We start from the raw sequence: 25356 nt of genomic DNA on the forward strand, positions 1-25356 counted from the left end.
ACAAGTGGGAAGCGTCCAGTTGGAGAGAAGCGGCAGTATAACGGGAATGGCAGTGGTGAATGCAGAGGGAAGGATTCGGCGGTCAGGGACATGCCGCGGAATGACGGCTGTGACATCGGCCAACGGATCGACTGGGATAGCTCACCCCCGTGCCATGAAATCCACAGCAATTCAAAATTGGCCGGCTAAATCACTTATGATACACTGTAGTCATTTACTCACAACCGTTTGGCAGCTGAGTACGCGTCCTCAATCCTCTGAAGGTTGTTAGCCTCAGTTCTCGGCCTGTTCCAATGTCTCGTTGCTGCTCAGAAAGTCCAGAACCATTGTCACGTTCTCCAGAAGCCGTGCACGATTTCTATAGGAAGCTGCGCAACAGGAAGCCCGACATTGCGGGGAAGCTTGGACTGTTCACATCGAGGGTGGCAATTCTTAGTGAGGTAGGCATGAACATAACTTTCCCATGCACATAATTCAAAAGGTGGTGAATTCGAAGTGTTGAGAGTGTGAATCAAGTCTATTTATGAATTCAAAAGTCATTTTCTTATTGCTCCATGAAATTGTCGTCGTAGTCTGCATGCGAGATTTTCTCCAGGGTGTTGAATTAAAATTGAGCCACTGTAAAGGCTCACTAGTGGGAAATTGTGAATTTTATATGACTTTTTGCATAACAGAGACATAGCTCTGCGCTCTCTGTAGAAAAACCCCGAAGCTCTCCTTTTGTACACGAGCAGGCAAGTTCAGAACAGAAAAAGCAAGTTTTTACCATGCCGGGATGGTTCATTAGAAAAGAACCTTCGGACTCCAAGAAATTACGGGAAACCCCTGAGGTGGTGGACTTGTTTTCCCATTCACACTAGATGTCATTCTGTGACAAGCTTCAAAGTCATGCTAATGAAATTACAGAAGAATTCCTAAGGTCCCTGAAGCCGAAGTCAAAGACATTGGCCGTTGTCAACTTCAGAGGATTGACCCTTAGGCTCACCCCACAGTTCATTAGTAGAGTAACTGATCTACCGATGGGGGTACCCTGGGATAAGGAAGAGAGGAAATTGGGTCAGAAAGCTAAAAAAGAGTTCTTCTTGCCAGAGGAACAATTTTCAGAGGACAAGAACGGAGTTCGAAGAACTAGCCTACAGTCGTTCTGGAGTGAAGTCAACCTCCAAATTATAAAGTATATTATGTGTGAGGGGCGATTTAGCATCGTGTATGGCTATCACTTCCAGTTTCTCACAGAACTCAGGCACCAAATGGACCTACCCTCAGAGCAGAAGTTTAGCATTCCTTACTTCCTCCTGCAGTACATGATTGAGTGTGCCACCAAACTGAGAGAGGGGACGCCAGACCAGCTAGCCCATCATGGGCTTATCAAGCTCCTCGTGGAAGATGCACTCCACACTTACACCGTCCCTCTCTCCTGGGAAACTTTTTAGAATCTGTCTAAGGGTGATGACATCCAAATTTTTGCCGAGGACCTCACTTCCTCCAACAACGAGGAGAAGGAGCGCACTGAGGCAGAGAAGAAAGTTGAAGGACAAGAAACCCCGGGAAAAACACCAAAGAAAGAACAGAAGAGAACACAAGAAAAAAGCCAAGCTGCCAAAACAGGGGGTGGTAAAATTACACCAACACCCAGGGAGAGAAAAGACTACAGAGCAGGGTAGAAAGGACTGAGAAATTCCAAGCTAGCGAGGGCACCCCTAAGGCAGCCTCAGCCAAGCTAAAGGAAAAAGCACCCTCCGCCAGGCAGGCTAAAACGGTGCCATCCGCTTCTACAAAAAACCAAAAGGCTATTTCTACCGGAAGCCAGAAACCAGCCACTACAGGACTTTCTATAGGAAGTCTGGAATAAGGAAAGCAGAAGGAGAAATTGGCCGAAATTCTAGCTAGGGAGGCAGAAGTCGTGCTGGCCACCCTAGCTACCTCTCCCAAGCCAAAGGAAAAATGAAAGAGGGATACTCCTCTGTATTTCAAATCGAGAAGAAGTGTAAGAATTAAAACCGGCAGACCCCAACCTCCATCCAACGACCCAATTACCATTGAAGACACCCCTACCTCGCCAAAGGAGAAGTCCCCCTCCAAAGAATCAGTCACTTATGAGCGGGCGAGCATGAAGACATCTACCTAGAGGGAGAGAATGGAAAGATTGGCTTCAAAAACCTCTCTACAGGATGCTGAAGCTGTTCTACAGGAAACATTGGCCAGGCTCAAGGAGACCGAAAGAATGGAAGGGGAGTCAGCCAAATCACCACAAAAGGAGGAAGAGGTAGAGCACATTATGGAACCTAGCCCCTAGCCCAGCTTGGGCTCTTATTATAACTTTTTGGAGGCCGGAAATATCATTCCACAGAAATTCACAGTGCCGCTTTTCTTTGCACTAGAGGAAGAAAGAGTGAGGACCCACACATGGATGGGAATAGCCAAGTCTAAAGGAGTAGCAGACATAGGTCCCTTGGAGGAACAACTCAAGGAGGCAAGAAGAGAATTGGCTATGGAAAAACATGTGGGAAACTGCCAACGAGTATTTCTACAGGAAGAAAATGAGCAGCTCAAACGACAGCTACAACTACAGGGACAGAGGAAATAAGAGGACACAGCAGCCAAGGACACCACAGCAGAACCCCAAGAAAAAGAAGGAGTGCAAGCTGATCTTGAGGAACTAAATCGGCAACTACAGGAAAGGGAATTGCAGGCAGGCATACAGATACAATCTCTAAAACAATAGATGCAAGAAAAGGAGGCACAACTAGCCTACATGGCCAGTTGGGCAATGGACGCTCTGCAATGTAGGTAGCCGACCAAATCCTATGGCCTATACCTAAGAGATCAGTGGCTGCAATTCCAAATTAACACATTGGCACAGAGGGGTATATCCCAAATCCAAAACCCCCAACAGTTCATGGATTTATGTAACAACAGTTCATTAGAAGACAAGGCCAAGCTATCAGAGTTCTACCTGCATAATTTGGTCCTTCCAAATGTAACGTCATGGGACCCCAACATAGCAGTAGGGGATATGCAGCTGATGGAAATGACCTCATGGTTAAACCACGAAGAAAAGAGAGCAGAAGAGGTCAGAAATGTCATTAACCGAGAACTACATGAACCACTGTTGATTAGAGAAGAGCCAGGGGACCCCACAGCATTGATATCAGCCCACTAGCACCTAGCAACCAACTCTCAGGCATAATTAGAGTACACGGATCAGCACGCTTAGGCCATAACACACTTCGAGGATATGGAGCGATTATTAGGGACAATTGTGTTCATGCTTTCACCCGTAGGTGGAACACATTGTCCCACAGCCTCAAAATCAGGGAACATCACACTCCTACTAAAATGAGGGAGGCCTTGGCACGAGTGCCTCCCTACAAGAAGTCTATGCAGAACATCCAGGCCAGCTGGATCGGCCTCAAGCTAAGTCCACCTTTGCTTTTGGGATTTTTAGAAGGAAGCACAGAAGAAGAAGAGAATAAGCAGTGGGAAGAGGTGGGAAGGAAGGTCAGATTCCATGACAGTGAGGAGGATACTACTTCAGAAGCCTGGGATGTGAGGGTGGCGATTAAAGCAATGAAAGATGAGGAGTTGGACTAGTTGCTCAGAGGATGAGCAACCCTTTTAGCAGGGGGGTGATGATGAGACCCAAATTTGGTAACTTGTTGGGCTCATTTGGCCTAATTATCCTTGTTCAATCCTTCATTTTTCATATATTATGCATTTTTTTTCAGTATGTTTATGTCATTTATACGAATAAGGGTAGTCACTCTTCCAAGGTGGCTAACATGTGCTCATTTTAGGTTTTTTTGACACATGTTGGAGCAAAACCGAGCAATCATGGGTTGGAAGACAGCCAAGATTGTGGTGAGGATTCGTAGGGGGGGTTGTCAATGGCATTAAATAGCCTTCCTCGGGATCCTCACCCCAACTCCAAGCTCCAAAGGCCACCAAAGTCGGATCTAGAAGGCGGCCAAGCATATTTTGGAAGAAGTTGTCTACTCATAGTTTGGGCAGCCAAGTGCCATAGATTTAGGAGGCCAGCTAGGGCCCTCATGGTGTATAAATGTTAAAGCCTCAGGCTTCGTGAGGGACTTTTTTGCAAACCATTGCATATTTTGCACTACAGTGCTGCTATATTTAGTTTGTTCTCTTGTAGCCATTGTGGCATAACTCTTGACTTATGACTATTTTTTTGATAATGAGAAGTAGTCTTATTTTATATCAACTCTGAGTTTCCTATAGGAGCCATAGCTCTCAGGTTCAGGCCCAACCTGAGAGGCTAGGGCCTCCTTCTTTGTACAGTTACCTTTCCTTTATGCATCATTGTTCTCCTTTTATGCATTTGAAACATATTTCTGTTGGGCAGATTTAGGTGTGTTGGTTAAATAGGTCACTGTTTATGAATAGAATTGGTTCAGATGTTTAAAATGGATTGGTAGGATAATAACAGGAAGAAGCTCCAAAAAATGGGTAAACCACACTCACTGTTTCGCCTCATCCTTATTGGATCAGGGGCTGGAACTGAAGAAACAGTGTTGCCCCAACAAAAACACTAGTTTGCTTGACCATGAAATCCTTAGTCTACTGTTTTCATTTGCAGAAGTTAATTTTGGGTTTATATCTCTGAATTGTTCTCTGCATGATTGATGTACATGGTTTTCTTTCCCAATAACACTGTTGTTCATTCGTTTTATTGACAGTTAGAGTAGATTAGCTAGGACTTTGAATATTTGTAAGACGTTGTTGATTCGGTTAAATGTACATTGTGTAGGGAATCTCGACCATTCCATCATCCACCTAAGCCTCATCAGAGCCAGTTGTTCCATCTCCTAGCTAGGTTCCTCATCTCACATCTATCCTCTTGCCCATGTAACCCTACCTCTTTATGCAATCATTGTTTCAGCCTCCTTTGAGCCAATTTAGCCCTCCACACCTTCTTGCCACTCCATCCCCCAGTCCCTGGGCCACTACCAGACCCCTCTCCTACCTCCATATCCATCAATGCATCTCCCCTGACTCACCCATCCACCAAAATCCAATTTTTAAACATCCTGTAGAAATTTCTGAACATCCTGTACAAAATCCTGAACTTCCTATAGAACCCTTGCAAACTTCCTGTAGAAGCTCACAAATGAGGTTTCTTGAGAGACAAACTTTGTGAAACTCTCTGGAAGGGTGTTAGGGACTCCTTAGACCCTCTCTGAACCTTCCCAACCTCTTCCAAGCATTTATCCTCCTTGATTCACCCTTGCACAGTAAAAAGCGAGTCAAAAGCACATGCATGATAATTATAATAACTTATTCAAATATACAAAAAGATATTTTCTTCAGGTAGAGGTAGTCTAGGCACATGTATTTTACCGTCATAGAATTAATGGCATTCCTTCCAGTAGTTTGCATTCTCTCCTTTGCAGCAATAGGGCTAGCTAGTAGAATTAGGGTTTGCTAGGGTTTGCATTACTTTTTGGCTTTCAGTTCTTTCCGCAAGTAGATTAGCTTCCTTTGAGTTAGCTTTCACCCATCATTTAAAAAGCTTCTTCTAGGAGCTCATAGAAGTTGGCTTAAGGCCCTAGCATGCTCTAAAAAAATCCACATTAAAAGCATCCGGACCTAGTGCTCTTCCATTCTGCATTTCTTTGAGGACATCATTTACCTCCTTTTGAGAGACTGGCCTATTTACATTGAAATTGTCCTCTTTGGATACCATCTTTGGTATGTTTCTCATTACCTCACTGATGGACTATTCTCTATCTGAATTATTTTCCTGAGTAATGCTTCGGAAGTGCTGAACTATCATAGCTTCAATATTCTCATGGGAGGTGAGAATATTCCCTTCTTCTTTCTTAATTGAAGATATTCTATTGTGCATCCTATGTGCCATGGTGGACCTATGAAAGAATTTAGTGTTACGCTCCCCTTCCTTTAGCCATTGAATCCTAGACTTTTGTCTCAAAAAAATTTCCTCCTGTTTACACAAATTATCCTATTCTTGATGATATTTATCGTCTTGGTTAATTTTCACTTTATCAAATCCATCCTTGATCAGAGCTTGGTTGAGAACCTTCATTTTCTTTTCAACTAATTTTTTCTCCACAAAAATATTTCCAAAATCATTTATGTTCCAATCCTTTAGTCTGAGTTTGATATGCTTTTATGTTTTATGAATAAGAAACATTCTTGTTCCCTGAATCTGTAAATCTTCTAACTACCATTCTTTAATATTATTGAAGAAATCTGGGTGCGAGAGCTAGATATTTTCAAATCTGAAAGGCCTATTTCTGAGAATGCCCATACCTTTGATCTCCAGTTGAATCGGCCAGTGATCTAAGCCTCCAAAGGGGAGAAATTCCGCTATTACTTCCTTTTTTGTTAGCATCAGATCCTCTGATATCATGAATTTGTCTAACTATGAGGCTACCTAAGACTCTCCTCCTCTTTTATTATTCCAAGTAAAGAGGCTAGTATTCATTTTAGTATCTACAAGGTTCATATTGTCTATAAAGGTTTGAAACTCTAAAGAGTCTTTACTTAGAATTTTGATTCCTCCTTTTTTCTCCGAAAGAGATTTGATCATGTTGAAATCCCCTCCCATGATCCAAGGCATTCCTGCATGTCTGTCCCTGAGATCCACCACTGAGTCTAGAAACTTTAGTTTGTCATCTATTCTTTGAGGGCCATAAACATTTGTGACCAGATAGGTGTACATGTCTCCTACAGGTTGAATAATGATTGATAAATGTTCGTGGTAGCCTCAGCATCTATTATGCTAATTTTTTTAGGGTTCCAAAGAGTGAGAATTCCCCCTGCTGTATCCTCTACTTTAACTTCTAGAAACTCAAATCTACTAAGCCATTTACTATGGATTTGTCTTAATTTTTGAATAGAATATTTCGTTTCTTGGATAAAGATTATGTCCGGCATTTCTTGTTTCATCCTATTACTAATAATTCTTTGCTTTCTCTTACTCCCTAGACCTCTGATATTTCAATATGTAAACTTCATAATGAAAGATTTGTAAAGGAGTAGTTAGCTAGATATTTCATCTTACTTGAATCTATCATTAGCTTGCCACACTCCATCAAAGAGTTCATTCTGCTTTTTCCTGCCTCTTTTCTTACCTGGGTCCATAGAAGTAGGGTCCTCCTTCAAATACTTTGTCCTTGTCTTCAATATTCGTGAACACCACAGTGAAGAATCCATTTGACCCAAGATGAAGGTCAATGCTCCCTTTATGTTTCCAGTGATATTTGATCCATGTCTGTAATGCTTTTTCAGTGGGCCATAGTCCCATGAACTTACAGATAATAGCATATTTCTGCATGTGATCCCTGTGCACCTGCAGAGTAGGGTCGTTTAAAATAAATCGGGGAGTGATCTCAACTTTGGGTTTGTAGGGTCCCTTTTGTTTCTTGTCTTTAGTTCCCTATTTTTTTTCTTTGTACATAAAATGCCCAAAGGATTTGTAAGAGAAGGCGGACTACCTTCAATTATAGTCTGATGTTGTCTCGTATTTCACTCTGTTTTTAGTGGAGCGGCCCTGGTAATGTGAGTGCAGAAGGAATTTTTTTCTTGTTAACAACACTAGTTTTGGTTTTCAACCTTGGGCAGTTCCCTTACATGCTTATCCCAAGATCTTAGCCTAGCTAATGTTGGTTTGCTCAAAAGAGTAAATGATTGATTTTAATGTAACTTTTATGTGTACTTGATTATTTGTCTTCAGTAGGGGTGTTGACGTAGGAAATATGGTTAGACTGTTGACTCAATAAATCATGCAAAACAATGCTCTATTTTTTTTCAATTTTTATGCAAACAAGCTTTATTCTACATATTCATCTTTTCACTTATTCATAGTTTCGTCTCTGCATCTATAGCCTTTCAACACTTGCATAACCAAAAGATTATTTTCCAATATTTCCTAACAACTACTGAAAACCAAAATGAAGCAGCTTACAACTATTTTGACAGAAGGATGAATACAGATTGTCAGTCTTTCTTTCAAAAAAAGATGTATTTAAGAGAGAAAAACCAAAACTTTTTCCTAAAAATAAATTTCTAGGACACCAAATTTTCTGACATAATACAGTTACAGATCTTATTTCAGCCCATGAGAAGATTTTCCATCCCTTTTGGTCAACAGAAACTACTGGAAATCATGGAAATGGAAGACTAACGCTCTATTTTAGTGGAAACAAAGAGTTAGTTGGTCCACTAACGCTCCCTATACATAGGCACAGTGCTTTATAAAGCTCTGTGTAGCCTAGTAACCTGTGTTAGTGTGGGAAATTGCTCAAACAGAGGGCTTTCAAGATTAGATTTTGTGGTGAATGAAAACTAGTAGGATGTAGCAAGATACTTGGTGGATCAGAAAAGGATTTGAAGAAGTAGGGAGCTCTTAGAAGGAAGTGAAGAACCGAGAAGGGTTTGGGTAAACCAGGAACTAGATGTATAGTTCCCAGTGAAGTTTCCAATTCTGCTATGGGGTAAAATGCATGGTGTATCAAGGAGAAAATCTACCCTCAAAGGTATTCTTGGGACCTTTGACAGAATGTAAGATTACCTGCAACAGCTATCAGGTTATACACATGTTTCTCTATGAAACATAAATTGTCAAGGTATGGAAAGAAGATCACCTTTAGTTCCTTCTAGATCCGTTTGGAGATCTCTATGCGGCAAAAAGAGCTCCTTCAAAGTCGGCTCCAAGACAATTCCTGCACAAAGGACAAGGCAAACCAATCACAACATACGCTCTTGAAAAGTAATGTAAGAATGTACAATAAACATATATTAGTGTATAACTTAACTACTCATGTAAACAAGTGTTGAAATGAACAATTCAACGGACAATAATACTGACACTATGGAGTAGGAACACAACTGCAGTTCTATATTAAATAATGGAAGAGTGATTACAACCATCTGTTGTATCAGTCTTCCCTTGACCCTTCTTCTTCTCTCTCTCTCTCTTCTAGCTCACTTCTTCAGATTTGAGTCGATGCTCAATAGCTTATTAGGCTATCCTTTGAAATGCTCTAACCCCTTTCACAATGGCGCTCTCACTGGTTATGTAGCAATTGCGTTAGGGCTGCCAAGCTCATCCTACAGTTCATTAGGGAAAGAGAAATAAAACTTCCTCTTATTCTAGCTCTTTCCCTTTTGCCTTCCTTTTCAGATTGGAATTTCCCCAAATAGTTTGATTTTTGGGACTTTCCCTACTTTTCTTGAGAAAATTTAGGGATAAATATCTAGATATTTTTCAGCAGATTCATTGGCTTGACCCACTAAACATCTCTTAGTTTTACTAATGCTGCCCCTGGTCTAACAACTTTAGTTAGCAGGGTGACTAACGCTCCCTTATGCTTGGTAACAAGCATTATAAAGGAGGTTAGCAATGCAAAACCAGCGTTAGTGTGGATTCAAGGCCTACAATTGTGGTCTTTTCTTTAGTCATGCTGTCTTTCACCTCTGAGTTTATGAGGAGTTCATTTTGTTGTATAACAATGACCCCTTATCCTCTACCACTTTTTCAAGGCCAAGGCTGACGACACTTGCCATGACTTCATGAAATCTTCAGAAATTATAAATAACATTAAGACAATATTACTAATGCAAATATTTAATCAATGACTTGACTGGATCCCTACTACCGATGACAGACATTTCATCAAACATGTGACAAAAATACATTCTACAGGTCATAAAAACATATCTAAGCATAGGGATCACATACTTATCCATGATTCTTAAAGAAGAATTTTTTCCTTATCAAAATAGTTGCATTATCATCTATTAGGTCATATATTCATTATACATTCATTTGAAAATCAAAACACGATGAGAGCCATACATCAAATCTGTCACAAAATATAGTCATAACCATCATATAACCAATATAAATAAAATGCATATAACAACCATACAAGCCACATATAAGCTAGTACATTTACATGTGAAATATCAAAGACAAGAAGCTATTATTAATGAAAGGAAGAGCCAGCCAGGTATGGGACTTCCATGAACCACCTAAACATATAATGGTTGAAACAAATCTTTCTTTTAGCCAATCACCTCCATGCCATATTCCAAGTAGGAATGTGGGAATCAAAACCAAACCAAGCCAGGTTTGCTGAGGCTTTGTCGCAATCCCCATCAGACCACTAGGCCCTAGACAAGCATGGATGCCACCTGATTTCTCCACCTAAACCATGAGGAATTCTTCCTATCCACTAGTATTTAGGCTTTACTCTATATCCCACCATACAATAGTCGAGGATCCTAGGCCTAATCATGACTCCATCCTCTAGGATTTACCTTATATCCCGTCATTCACGAGTCAAGGATTTATAGGCCTCATCAAGAGAATAAACATATATGCTTTATTGTATATCCCATCATACAACACTCGATGATTCCTCGGCCCTCCAAGGCACACAAAAATTTGGCTTCCACAATCACAGTTTGGTTGAGGGATTCATATGCATTGTGTTCTTTCTTTCAGAGACCACCTCACTCAGTTTTGAGACCTAATGGTAATCTAGATCAACAAAATAGAAGACAACCCATCACATCATGGTTATCCGGAAATGGAAAGGTAGGGTTGATGAATACTCCCACACCTGGAAAGACCCATGCCAATGACAGAAAGAGAACAAAATAAAAAATGCATACCCAAAAATAGCAAGGAAATCACACATGAAAATCGATACCCACAAATAATCTTGATGTAGCTACGAGATGTTGCTCTTCCTTGCTTGATCTTTTACTTCTTGGACCTTCCTTTGCTTTCTCCATCCAATGCTAGAGTGCTACAAGAATGTTTTAAGTTTCCAAGAGTGCGAGAGAGAGAAGAGAGAGAGATCTCCAAAACTAAGCTAACAAAAGGTACCAAGTCGTCCTTAGAAGATTTTTTATTAATGAGGCCTCTATTTTTTTCAATTTTCCATTATTTTCCTTCATTTTCCTCCTCACATGAAACTTGTGACATTTCACCTTCATTTTCTCATAAATTCCATTGTTTTCATAAATAAAATGCAAATTAATGCCTCATGCCATTCTAGCCTTTGTCATTTCCTTTTCCAATTTTCTTAGCCATAATAAACCAAATGAATACCCGCACTTGGATGTTTTTCCCAACATTCAGCTTCGAATATGTGTCCCATGACCTTGGGTATTATTTTTTCCTTTATTAACTTTATTACATGGAATTTTTTACTATGTTTGTTGCAACTGACTCACATCAATGTTTGCCATCAACCTCTTGAGATCATGTTGGTGATAAAAATTCAACTACTAATAGCAAGGCCCATGGGAAAAAGGGTAAAGTCAAGTTTCCCTATAGGTTATATGAAGCCAATCATCCTATTCACCTTTTTCCTTATATGAATGAATCCTCAAAATTTTCGGAAAACCTTACTATATCCTAATTTTCCCCTAATCCTCCACTAGATGATGAAATGATTGATCACAATTCAAATCCAATAAATTCCACTCTCTCTAAACTTGAATTGCATGAGTCCGTTATCTACCAACCATTGGTTGAGGTAATGGTTGACTCAATTCCAACATTAGTTGATCGTACCTTTCCTGTAGGGAGTGAAGTGCATATCTCTTAGGTTCTTTCATTTCTTCGTATTCTAATGAGATGGGGGGGAAAGCCTCTCGTTTCAATGGAAGAGGGAGACAATCCTTATGTTCCCACAGTACAGGAGGGAAATTCTCCCGTTACCACAACATACCGGAAAAATTATCCTAGTCCCATAACACAAGGGAGTAGTTCTCCAATTCCCCTCACACCCCCTCCTAGTAGTATTGTCCATTCATGTGATTGGAGTCGATTGGAAAGATATCATCTTCCTCCTTATGTGATCTTCTAGATTATAGTATAGAATTATAATATGTCTGTACCTGGGAGAGTCATAGATGAATGGGTGTCTTTTAATATTTTGTCCTCAACTACTTGGCAAGCTTCCGGTTCTCACATCTTGTGCCTGTTGCCCATAATCTTTTGAATTTTAATAGAGGAACGAGTCAAATGTTTGGGATCCTTCTTCATTTTCCTATTACCTTGGGAGGAAATATTGTCTATATTAATGGGAAGGTAGTCCAAGTCTCTTTGGATTTTATTTTACTCCTTGGGCATGACTATTTTTATGGCGTGGGAGCTCTTCTCTCTTCACTCTTTCATGTGAAGAATTTCCCACATGAAGGAAGGATCGTGATCATTGACTAACTTTTGTTTGTTAGTCCTAATTTGACTCCTAATAAAATAGCATCACTAAATGTTCCTTATATGCAAGTGGTATCTTCCCCACCACAGATTAATTTTGTGGCAACCTGTTCCATGGCGGCATCTACTGATAATCTAGTAAGTGATGTAGTGCATCATGTATTGGGAGAATTGGAGCCTCATGTTTCCATTGGATCCTTTGATAGCTTCCAGAACATTATTCTCTCATATGATTAGAACCTCTTGGAAACTTTGAGCTTTTGATGGTCATGATTAGGTCCCTGGAACAAAGTTTTTTTTCTTGTGTCAAGCTCGTTAAAAAATGAAACAACCTCTTGCGACAAAGTTCTTTTCTTATGTCAAGCTTTTTGAAAGCTTAGACAATGTTTCATGAGCATAGTTTTTTTCTGATTTCAAGATCGCTAAAAAATGAAACAAATCCCCTTCTAATCTAAACCTTTGATTATATATTGTGAATTATGATTTGAGTCTCTCACTTGATCTCGTAAATGAACCTTATTTCCATCCACCTATTAGTAAACGATAGTCTACTTAGGCGAATTAAATGAAGCTTCAAGGGAATATGCCTAGAATTTAGTCATTATATTGGGGGCATGCAAACCTATTTCAAGAATAGTTTTTCTCTCTTTCAAACTTGTGTAAAAAATGAAACCACTCTCAAACATAATTTTTCTCATGTTTCAAGCTTGTCAAAAAATGAAACCAATTTCAACCATAGTTCCCCATGTTTCAAGCGTGTGTAAAAAATGAATCCAATCTCATCCTATTCTTGTGATTTCCATTTTTATCAGCGTGTTTCTACCATACGAACCTTGGTTTTCTCTTTCCATTGTCACAATCTCCTTGGCGAATCATATAAATTCACTTGTTTTTCTTACCCTTTCCTAAGGAACCGCTATGATGAGTGGTCTTATGAGCCAACCACTTGACCTCTACATGTTTTAAGAAGTTCCATCATGACGAGAACCAATATTTACCCTTTTATACCACTCACTACTAGAAATTGATTTCTCTTTCACCTCTTTTCAGAGTCCTAAATGTGAAAATATTATTGAGCACTTGTATTTTCAAAATAATTAAAGTAAATGAAAATACATCTACTCATTATAAGTTTAACCCTTTTCTAGATTGACATAAACTATTTACCAAAAACGAATACCTTAGTCGAACATGGCTAATAGGTCCTCCTGATTATTGTTTGCTACCTTTTCGGACTGAAGAGACTATTTAGGAAAAGGAACCTTTGGAGTTTTCCTTTTTAAACTCTCTAAACATGAAAAGGACTCGAGTTAGAACTTTGTTGGACTCATAAAAAACTTAAACATCGATGTAAATGTCAAACATGATGAGGCCTAACCACTCCTTCTCACAGTTCATTATGCATACTTACAAGGATTCATCCTAATGATGAACTTACACATGAAGCATATGTTATCCTCCTCAAGCTTATTAAAAATAAAGAGGTACCGACAAAAAATGGCGGGGAAATTGGAAAACATATTAATAAATGTGTTAATGATAGCGAGCTGATCTTGAACATGAAACTCTTCCACTTCATCTTCGTCGCCATTGAGTTGGGAAATATGCTTGTCTTTGGGTGCATGATACCTTTTCAAAGCCTATTTTTTCGTTTTTGGGTCAATGATTCCAACTTAATTCAGTGTCACTAATGTGTTCAAGAGAAGTCATTCAATTGATATCTACTACGATACGTTTAAGCCTACCTTCATGTTTGTCGTTCCTAAACCAATTTCATATTAAAATCGTTCTGTCTCAAATCATGATACCAGTTTCATGTCATTTATGGGGGATGCATCAAGGCCATCATGCATCAAAGCCATCAATGGAAATTTTCCTCACTCCCGATGAAAGGTTTTCGTCAATGGCCTTCAATCAAAAATTTTTGTGTGGTGCTCAACTTCAACTCATTCATTGACGCCATGCAGATTGTACTATTGTACGTTGACAGCCATTGACACGAACAATGGTTTCTATCGCATTTGTTAACAACTGACATCATTGGAGAGTAATCATATGGTGTCTGCCATGTTTGACTCCAACTCCTTTATTCACATGGTTAGACTCACACATTATATGATCCAGTGAATGAGATAGAAGACCCAAGATCTAGGTCCATCCATCTAGGATGTGATTTCAGGATTAATATAGGATCGTAATGTATGTTGGCGATGATCATACGAATAGTCCTCCAATCATTGATCCACCCTTTGTCATCATCGGACATGACTTCTTGATCATTATACATGTAATGTTAGCTTATGTGTTGAATATGGGTATGCTTCCCTCAACAACTATATCATGATGAAAATATATTGTAACAAATGATGATTCAAGGAGATGTTCTTAATTCAAACTTTTCACAAGGTAAAGCACTTTAGTCATCACTTGTCATTTCTAACTTTGCACTTCAGGGTCAATCTTTTATAGGCCATTTTGTCACATCTAAATAGGCCTACCAACTAGATCAATCAACATCCATGAACACCTTGTTATCATACCTACACAAAGTTGTATGCATGACTCTCCAAAATCCCTATGTTTCTGAGTTTGACTACCTTATTTTAGTGCTTTTAAGTCCCAATGGACCCTGGCCCTTTAGGGAACTATGTTGAGTAGCACGTTTCTCCCTTCTTCGCCTTCTCTCATCAACAATAGGTTGTTCCTTATTTGGGGTGTGTTGATTCTAGAAATTCAAGAAAAATAAAAAGAATCCTGAAGCTTCCTCTTCTAGAAGCTTCTAGGATTTGTTACAACCATTTACCTTGGATATGAAATTTAAATCCTATCTGATATGAATATTTAACCTCTTACCTCTTGAGCTCATCGTCCCCTTCTAAGTGGATCTGAAGCATCGATTGGTAAATGGATAATAATTTCTAAACTACCACAGTCTCCTATAAATATATAGCCATGTGCAACATGAGGGTTGGAATTTAGAGACTAATCATACCCTCATATTGTTTCTTTGATGATAAGAGATTTATCATTTCCATTCATAAGGATGACCTTGAGGTGTGCATTGTGACAAGGAAGGATAAGTCAACTTGGGGAGATCTCTACAAGATCAGTTTCCACTTTTGGTTGTAAACTCTCTCCCTTTCATATTAATACAAAGAGTATATTGTTTTCCCATATGTGTTATGTTATGTTTACATTCATATATTTCAATGCTATGTTGATCCATTGAATAGAGTTATTGGATAATGGTACATAGATGTCATAGATATTTGGTTTGTGTTGAGTGTTTGTGCAAGATCAAATTATAGGGATGAGAGCTATGACTCAAGCTTATAGACTGAGAGGAGAATGAAGCTTGTTGGGGATCCCATTAAGCATATTTTCATTCTCCAATTTCTCTAATGGTGACATTATATTATTTTCTTTCTGTTGTTCTAGAGTAGGCCACTAGTTGTAGGGAGGATACTTTTGTCTGCAGCCATAGGTTTCATATAACAATATCCATTCTCATTTTTTCTCCATTGATTTTATTAGAATGAAATCACCACATATTAACCATAGATCGTACTAGAATGGGTCCAAGGTTTTTTAAATTTTGAAGAAAGTTATTTTTTTTCAGAGTCAAGTGAGGACCATAGACATTGGTTATATATCCAATTTCATCTAAGCCAATTAAATAGAAAGAGGCCAAGATAATATGAGGAGTAGGTGTATAATTATTAGTTTCTAAGGTTTCCAAATCATAACAAGTCCCCATGTGTGACTACTAGCATCCATTGCTAGTGTTTGAACACATTTCCAACTCTAGAATGCAATTTCACTTACCTTTTCACTAAAACATTTAGTATCACGGGCGAAGTATCATCACACGAATATATAAATAGATATGTTCCTTAAGAAGAATTTATTCTATGATATATTTTGGGACCTCTAATGTTCAAACATATTATATTCATGGAATTTTGGTTTGGGTATAAGGAAATTCCTTTCTCATCAACATGGACCATCCTTAATTAGCCAACATCTCTCCAACTTGTCTGATCAAGTCCTTGTTGTAGTAATGCTATACGTTTTTTACCATGTTTACTAGCTTACAAGGATCTTTAAATGTGTGATGTTAAATGCTTAGATCAGGATTCAAATACTTGGATTCATGTTGAGTATTAAATTTTCGTTTGTTTTCCTTGAGATAATCTTTGTGAAGGATATGAATATGATGATATAGAATAGTTTATGGATACTTCCCAATTCCAATACTCTACTAGTTCTAATAGGATTTATTCACATAGATCCATGTCCTTTGAAGTGAAATGTGTCTTATCTTCTTCAATTATTATTTTTGCCATATATTTTGGAAAGGATTCTACTAATATTCTAGTTGAGTCTTCAACTTGTACTTTTCTAAAATTAATAATGCATTTGGGTTACTTCTCCATTTTGGAGGATTCATGATCATCATGTTTTGTTGAGATAGCCTCTTGGGAGGTTAGAAACTCAAACTTATTTTTATATACAGGTTTTTGTCACGAACTCACTTCCCCTTAGGACCACATATACACTTTCCTTTATGTGGCTTTTTCAAAGGGTTCTTGGTTTATATTAGTGGAGTAATCCGCATGAATTCCTTTGAGATAAGAGGGAAATCCTTGAACATGTGTCCAATTGCATGGCACCATTGACATCAAAATAGGACATGCCCGCAGTTTAATGATGACTCTAGATATTTTCTTGATAATAAATGTATATTAAAGCTAATATATTCTATGATATAATCATATAGATACATATAGTGAAATAGGATGTGTTATCATCCTCTTTTTGTAGACTTAAAAAAATTAACTAAGTTGGCAAAGGAATTACTGATTCCATGGAGAGTTTCTTATTCGTAGTATTCCTTTAGGAGAGAAATAATTTAGAGATGAACCAAAATAACTAAAAAAAAGGTCCCTTATTTGGGTTGTATTTCTCCTTCTATAATCTCATGAAAATCCTCGCATTATTGAAGAAGTAAGGATCTTGCTATAAAATTTATGTTCTACTCTCCATACTAGCAATTTTTTTTGTACATAAGCCTTTGTTTCCTAAGTCCAAGTTTACTTTTTCCTTTAGGCTTCCATTTATTTTGGATCCACTAGATCAATTCTTTTCCAAAAATCCACATCCCTATAAACTTGTAGATCAAAGCATGATCTTGCATATATTAAATGTATTCTACTATCTTGCTATATTGAAGTTCATATCCTGAATCTTGCATTTCACTAGATTTTGATTCTACCAATATGCACCCAACAATAGCTTCTTTAAGTGGCCTCTCTCTTTTCTTATCCATAATTTGTCCTGGATATACTTAAAATCCCAAAATCCCAAATCTACAATATGAAGGTTTATTTCTCTTTCCATTCATGGATTTGTAAATTACTATTTAGTTATCTACCCATGCACATTATAATTATGTAGAAAATAGACAAAAATTAAATAAGAAATCAGAGTACATTATTTGAGAAAAGATATAACCTGGTAACCCTTTCGAGAGAAAACCCAACTCGAAGGTGAGGTTTTTCTCCTCTCTTTATTTGAATAAAGAATGTTTGCAAACATAATGAAGTAAGACATGTGTCTCATGGGCTGCTATATTGAAAAAATCCTCTCTATGTGCCAGTGTCTCTTTGTATCCCTCATAGCTCCTTAGTTTGTTTGTGAAACAAAATGCATAAAAAAAATGGAACACCTTTTCCTCCTAGTGGCAAGTTACAACACAACATGATAATTTACTAGTGGTTAGGTGAGACTACCTCAACTCTTCAACTGAGGTTAAAATACACAATATTCTGGAGCCCTTGTTGTGATGATCATGTGGGTAACCCCTTTTCCATGAATAATTTAGAATGATGTGGCATCCTCTGGAATTATGGTGGTGAAAACACTAAGGTCAAATTTCAAGTGGCATAACATTTTCAAACTATGATTGAGGCAATGACTACTCCATTCAAAGGTTCTAAATGTGCACAATATGAAAGAGAGGTATTGTCTAATGCTGAAAAAAATTACCCATCAATTAAAAACTACTAAAAAACAATACAAGAGTTTAGTCTAAGTGGAAGTTAACCACTACCATCATCATGGTAAACCTTTTAAAAACTTTTTACACCACTATCATCATCATGGTAAACCTTTTAAAAACTTTTTACAACCAACACTCTTGCACGTAAATTTTTTAGCTACAAAACTCTTACACGTATACATATTTTTGTACTTTATTTAAAACATAAATATTCTTTAAAGAGCATTTATTATGAAACCCTCCAAATCCAATTGATGTCGAACGTGACGATTAACGAGTTTGAAATTTTTTGTCGGCCATACCGATTTCAAATATTAATATATATCAACACCAACCTGACGTTGATGGCAACACGTAGCAAAGACAAATTAGCGCAAGGAAGCTTTGACAAAGAGGTGGGTTTGATTGGCCACAGTTTCTGTTACTCGAAGCGAACTCGGAGCGAATTCAATCTTCTTCGGTGAACTCCAAACAGTTTCTTGTCAGGGAAACGGCCATCCAACAAGCTGCCATACCTAAGGTTCCTGATGTACAGCAGATTGGGACTTCCTTTGTGAACCACTATTACAATGTTCTTGTTCGGTCACCTGAATCGCTGTACAAATTTTATCAGAATTGCAACATAGTTGGTCGCCCGGACCCTGTAAATGTGTTAGAAAACCTACACAGATGAATCTAGCCAGTAAAGGTTGAACACACAGCTTTGCAGAGCAAAAACGCTAAAAGAAAATCGAAAGAAGAAAAGAAAGATTCAATTGAAAATTATGTTACAATGCTCATGATATAGCATTACTGGGTGAAGATCCCAAGGTAATGACTATAGTGGTGATCAATGAGAAGACTCAACACCTACAACAAGTTCCGGAGATAACTAGTCAGTTGCGGAGTTAAAGAAGGAGCAAATCAATGAGTAAATCAAGGAGTAAATCATGCAAAAGGAATTTTGCATGCAAACCCATGCTCTAACTAAAAGTCTGCATGTAGATGTGTAGTAGTTCCAACATGCAAAAGGAATCTTGCATGCAATCACATGCTCTAACTAAGAGTGGTGTGTAGTAGTTCCAACACCCCCCCTGAACACCACTATGGGTAAAAATAGAAAATGGGCCCTGGCAACTAAGGCCAAAGGTCACCCAAAATACAGTGCAACTTGTACTAAAATTGAGGAAAGAGGGAAAACCTCGTGGGAAAACCCCCCCCTCAAAATACAATGTAATCAAAAGAGAAGAGGAAGAAACATACAGTTGCTAAGCAATCGTGTCCTTCACTCCAAGACGATCACGCAAAGAGCGAAACTTCTGCTCAATGAATGTCTTGGTGAAGATGTCTGCAGTCTGTTCTGCTGAAGGACAGAACTGCAAATCAATGACCCGATCATGTACTAAGTCTCTAATGTAGTGCATATGGATCTCTATGTGCTTCGTCCGGTGCCGCTGTACTGGATCCCTGCAAAATTTGAGAGTGCTCTGGTTGTCACACCAGATGACAATGGGCTGGTTGAACTGGACGCCCAACTCAGTGAGGAAGTGTTGTAGCCACAGAGCCTGAATGGTGATGTTGACTACTCCTCGGTACTCAGCCTCAACTGAAGAGAGACCAATAGCAGCCTGCTTCTTGCTCGACCAACAGATAGGGCCAGATCCTAGACTGAGTGAATATCCGGAGGTGGACTTGCGATCAATGTTGTCTCCCGCCCAATCAGAATCTGTGAAGCCAAGGAGATTCAATGAAGTTCCTGCTGCATAGTGAATCCCGAAGGTGATGGTGCCCTACACATATCGGAGGATGCGCTTGGCAGCATTCCAGTGTAGCTCATGCGGCTCCTGCATGTATCTGGAAAATGCCCCTACTGCGTATGAGAGATCTGGTCTGGAGTGGGTGAGGTACAATAAGCTCCCCACTAGCTGTCGGTAGAGAGTGCTGTCAACTAATGGAGTGTCACCTCCATCCTCAAGGCGGACCCCAGACAAAAAAGGAGTCGATGTTGGCTTGCAGTCAGTCATGCGAAATCTCTCGAGGAGATCCCGTGCATACTTAGCCTGAGAGAGTTTGATGCCTGTGGCATTCTAGCTAATCTCAAGACCAAGAAAGAAGTGTAATGGACCCATGTCCGTCATCAAGAACCTATCATGCAAGGCCCTCTTGACTGTAGCAATGGCTGAAGCTGAGCTGCCAGTGATTAGGAGATCATCTACATACAAAACTAAGATAAGAAGAGAATCATGTGTCCTAAGCATGTAAACATTCGGATCAGACTTACATCTTTCAAAGTTTTTCGATAAGAGAAAAGAATCCATCTTCGTGTACCAAGCTCTCGGGGCTTTCTTAAGGCCGTAGAGAGATTTCTTCAGTCTGCAGACCAAAGATGAATCCTGAATGAAACCATGTGGCTGCTCCATGTAGATCTCCTCAGATAGGTCTCCGTGAAGAAAGGCATTCTTCACATCCATCTGATGTACTTCCCACCGCTGGGCAGCCGCAATGGCAAGTGTAAGGCGTATGGAATCCATCTTTGCTACTGGAGCAAAGGTCTCGTCATAATCAATTCCATGCACTTGTTGGAAGCCTTTGGCTACTAGCCTTGCTTTCCGTCTGGTGATTTGCCCATCTGCAGCACTCTTGGCCTTGTAGACCCATTTGCATCGGACAAGTTTCCTTCCTGAAGGAAGGGGGACCAGATCCCAAGTCTCGTTCTCGAGGAGGGAGTTATACTCCTCCTCCATGGCAGACTCCCAAGATGGATGCCCAGTAGCCTCAGCATAAGACTATGGATCAGAAGACTGAACCAGATGACAATGCCAGGAGGGCGATGGTTCAGCGGCAGTGAGGACAAGAGGAGGCTCAATAAACTCTGAGCTAGTACTCTGCAGATCAGAATTATCCCCCACAAGACCATTTCTAGCAGCTGGTTGGTCTTGTGCATATATCTCACGTAAGCTCCTTGTTCTCTGATTTATGACAGGGGAATATGATTCACTGCTGGAAGCCCGATCTAGGCTTGGATGTGGATCATCATTTGCATGCACTAGATTTGTATCTGAAGACTTTGTCTTTGTATCTGCATGCTCTTCCTCGGCATCTGCATGATCTGTATCTGCATCTGAATGCACTGAGTCATCATCTTGGACATGAGGTAGATAAAAAGTGTCTTCATGCGGCGCTTGAGGTGCATGCGAGAGACTTTCCTCAAATTTGACACTTCGCTCAATGATGAGCTTGTCCGTAGAGGGAATCAGTAGTCGATATCCCTTCACACCATCAGGGTATCCAACAAAGATGCACTCAATGCTTTGTGGATCAAGAGCTTTCCTCTTTTCAGAGGGGATCCGGGCCCATGCTCGAGAGCCGAAAACACGGAGGTGAGTGACCTCTGGTTTAGTGCCGCTCCAAGCCTCAAAGGGGGTCTGATCCTTAACAGACCTATGAGGAGATCTGTTCTGGATGTAGTTAGCACAATTAAGTGCTTCGGCCCAAAGCTTATGAGGCAGTGACTTGGCATGCAACATGCAGGAAGCCATCTCTTTGAGAGATCGATTCTTTCTCTCAGCAACTCCATTTTGTTGCGGAATGTATGGAACTGTATACTACAACTGTATGCCGGACTGAAGGCAAAGGTTCTGAAGTGCTGTGTTAACATATTCCCCCCCCATTTTCTGTACGGAGGGCTTTGATCTTTCTCTCTGACTGTGTCTCAACTAGTGCTTTGAAATCTTCAAAGTGCTCAAAAACTTCAGATTTGTTCCTGAGAAGATACACCCAAGTATACCGTGAGAAATCATCAATAAATGTAATCACATACCTTGCTTTGTTGATGGAAGGATGAGGAAAAGGCCCCATGAGATCACTATGGATCAGATCTAGAGGAGAGGATGCTCTCTGAGTCTTGCCGGTGTCAAACTTTTCTCTAGGATGTTTGCCAAGAACACACCCTTCACAAACTCCTTTGGAGAAACTGATATTTGGCAAGCCTTCCACCATCTCATTCTTGCTTAGCTGCTGCATATACCTTTAATTTAAGTGACCAAACCTCTCGTGCCAAAGCCTACTACTATCATCAGCATGTGTAAGCAATAAGGAGGATTCAGATTCAATAAATTCAGAAAATGTATACAGTCTCGCTCCATTGTTTACCTCACCAGTTGCAATTTTGTCATTGCTATGTAGATCATATATGTTCACTGCATCTGGAGTGAATTCCACTCTCTTTCCGGTGCCGGAATGAGTGATCTAATAAACTGAAAGCAGGTTTACCGAAAGTTTTGGAACATGAAGCACATCTTCAAAGCTTCCGTGTAAAAGTTCCACTCTACCTTTTCCGGTGACCTCAATAGGTGAGTCATCTCCCATGAGGATGGGAGGTCCTTTGCATGCATCCAAAGAGGAATATGCTTCCTTTGCAGCAGCCATATGGTGTGATGCACCAGAATCTATAATCCATGCATCAGGAGAAGAATTAATTGCAACTAAAGCATGAAAATTGTTACCTTTCCCGAGTGGCGGATCCTCAGTTTTCTTCTTGGCGCCCTGAGGGATGTGGTCCCCAAGGTTGTGCTTCTGAAGGATTTCTGCCATTTGGTCAATTTGTTTCTTCATGCAAGAGGATTCTGGATGGAATCCTCTTTGACAGTAGGTGCATCTGTTTCCTTTCTTCCCTTTCTCATTTCTTGAGCCGGAGGAGTCATTGAAGGGCTTGGTGTACCCTTCCTTCTTTGGATGGGAATGTGCTTTTCCTTTGTCTTTTTGCTGCTGATTTTTCTGATTTGAATCAGATCTGTGATTTTTATTGTGGCTGCCATCATGCACAGCAAGTGCATGTGCTTTTGGAGGTTTGATTTTCCCCATGCCAATGAGTTTATCTTGCTCAAAAATAAGGGACTCCATCAATTCTTTGAGAGAAGGCATAGTGTAGGATTTACCTGTTGCGAGCCTTACTGAATGAAATGTAGACACAAAGATGGAGTATTCCGGTCCGAGCTTTGACATAATAGAGATAACTTGGCGACTCTCCTCCTTGGATTTGTCAATTCCACAACCCTTGAGTTGCAGCAATAGATCATTATATTTGGTGACGAAATCTTGAATTCTGTCATAGTTCCGTGGATCCAATGATAGCAGCTCCACTTCGAGCAGATGTCCTTTCATCTCATCCTATTTCCCGTAGAGCTCTTCAACCTTTTTCCAAATCTCATTGGGAGTATTGCAGGCAGATAGATGAAACTGCAACTCTGGAGAGATGCACATGCATATGGATCCATGTGCCTCATCCATACGGTTGAGGTACTTGGATTTCTCTATGGCTGAAGTGGGTTCCACTTCTGTAGCCATGGTAATCCTGTACAACCCTTTATGACGAAGGTATCGAGCCATTTGATCCTTCCATTCATGATAGTTGTACGGTGTTAGGATCGATGCTTTGGGAAACTCCATTTTTCTTTCAATCTTCGATCCCCAAGCTGTAATACTTGTAAAATAAAGTACTGGTGCGCCTTTTATCTAGCAACCTGTGGGCTCTGATACCATGTAAATGTGTTAGAAAACCTGCACAGATGAATCTAGCCAGTAAAGGTTGAACACACAGCTTTGCAGAGCAAAAATGCTAAAAGAAAATCCAAAGAAGAAAAGAATGATTCAATTGAAAATTATGTTACAATGCTCATGATATAGCATTACTCGGTGAAGATCCCAAGGTAATGACTATAGTGGTGATCAATGAGAAGACTCAACACCTACAACAAGTTCCGGAGATAACTAGTCAGTTGCGGAGTTAAAGAAGGAGCAAATCAATGAGTAAATCAAGGAGTAAAACATGCAAAAGGAATTTTGCATGCAATCCCATGCTCTAACTAAAAGTCCGCATGCAGATGTGTAGTAGTTCCAACATGCAAAAGGAATCTTGCATGCAATCACATGCTCTAACTAAGAGTGGTGTGTAGTAGTTCCAACAGACCCCAGTGGACAAATGATATCGGTGACTACTGTGGGGGGTATCAATCAGCTGGTAACCTCCCCAGACTACAGTGCGTTAGAGGTCGAGATCAAGACAACCGATTCACAGTTGTCTTATAACAAAGGATTACATGTTTTGGTTACTGGATCAATTACCTTTAAAAACAGTGGAACGCTAACATTCACTCAATCCTTTTCCCTCGCTCCTCAGGAAAGGGGGTACTTTGTATTGAATGACGTTGTAAGGTATTTAGGTGAAGCACCACAACGAAAAGAGCAAAATGTTTGGGAAGATGCTGCCAAAGCATATGATGTCTCACGCCAAGTTGTCAAACCTGAAGAAGTAGGTCAAAGCGATGTGAGTGAGCCATCCACAACAGCGGTGGAGGAACCTGCTAATGTTGCTGAGGAGGTACATAAAAATGACGTGCAGCAGAAGGAAGTCACAGAAGACTCAGGTGGCCAAAAGGGATCAGAAATTGAACAAGCTCAAAATGGAGAACTGCCTCCTTCTCAAGAAACTCTAGCAGAGGTCCAAGCAAGTCAAACGACCTGTGCTTCAATTCTTAAACAAAATGCAGCACCACCCGTTGTTGCAGTTAAGAAATCGTCTCTCGTGACGGGAAGGGATGTACGAAATTCAGCTCAACGTCCAACAACTACTTCCATTTCCACTGCACCAAGTTCCAATCATGTCATTAGGACTGTTAAAAGCACTGCAGAAGAAAGTGGGTTCTCTATTTTTATCAACAAGTTGCCTGTGAATGTTACAGCTTCCCAACTTGGGGAGGAGTTTAAGAAGTTTGGGGCAATTAAGCCTTCCGGGATTAGCGTTAAGAGTAGCAAAGGGAGTCAATACTGTTTTGGTTTTGTTGATTTTGAAGAAACAGCTTCAGTCCAACGTGCAATTGATGCATCCCCTATTCTAATTGGTGTCCGTCAAGTCTTTATCAGGGAGAAACGCCCTGCTGGGGAGGGTTTAACAAATGATGGAGAAAGAGGACGTGGTGGCTATTCCTATCGCGTTCAAGGAAATGGACCAAATTATTTCGTAAACAATAGAGCTAGACGAGGTTCATTTCCTGGACGTGGTAATGGTGGCTTTTCTGGTGCAAACCAAGATGGATAA

At 39.8% G+C, this 25356-nt stretch overlaps 1 protein-coding gene across 1 annotated transcript; it reads left to right on the top strand.

The window, feature by feature from the left end:
* Positions 1-293: 293 nt before the first annotated feature.
* LOC149256122 (nuclear transport factor 2-like) lies at positions 294-25356 on the top strand. Its single transcript, XM_089455235.1, has 4 exons — positions 294-440; positions 675-734; positions 18697-18924; positions 24277-25356. Exons 1-4 carry the CDS (start codon positions 294-296, stop codon positions 25354-25356), a joined length of 1515 nt encoding a protein of 504 aa, XP_089311361.1.

The sequence above is a fragment of the Pinus tabuliformis genome, chromosome 7 (assembly GCF_031772625.1).
Source record: "Pinus tabuliformis cultivar Carrire ecotype Pingquan chromosome 7, CPIR1, whole genome shotgun sequence".
In the NCBI taxonomy this organism is placed as follows: Eukaryota; Viridiplantae; Streptophyta; class Pinopsida; order Pinales; family Pinaceae; genus Pinus; species Pinus tabuliformis.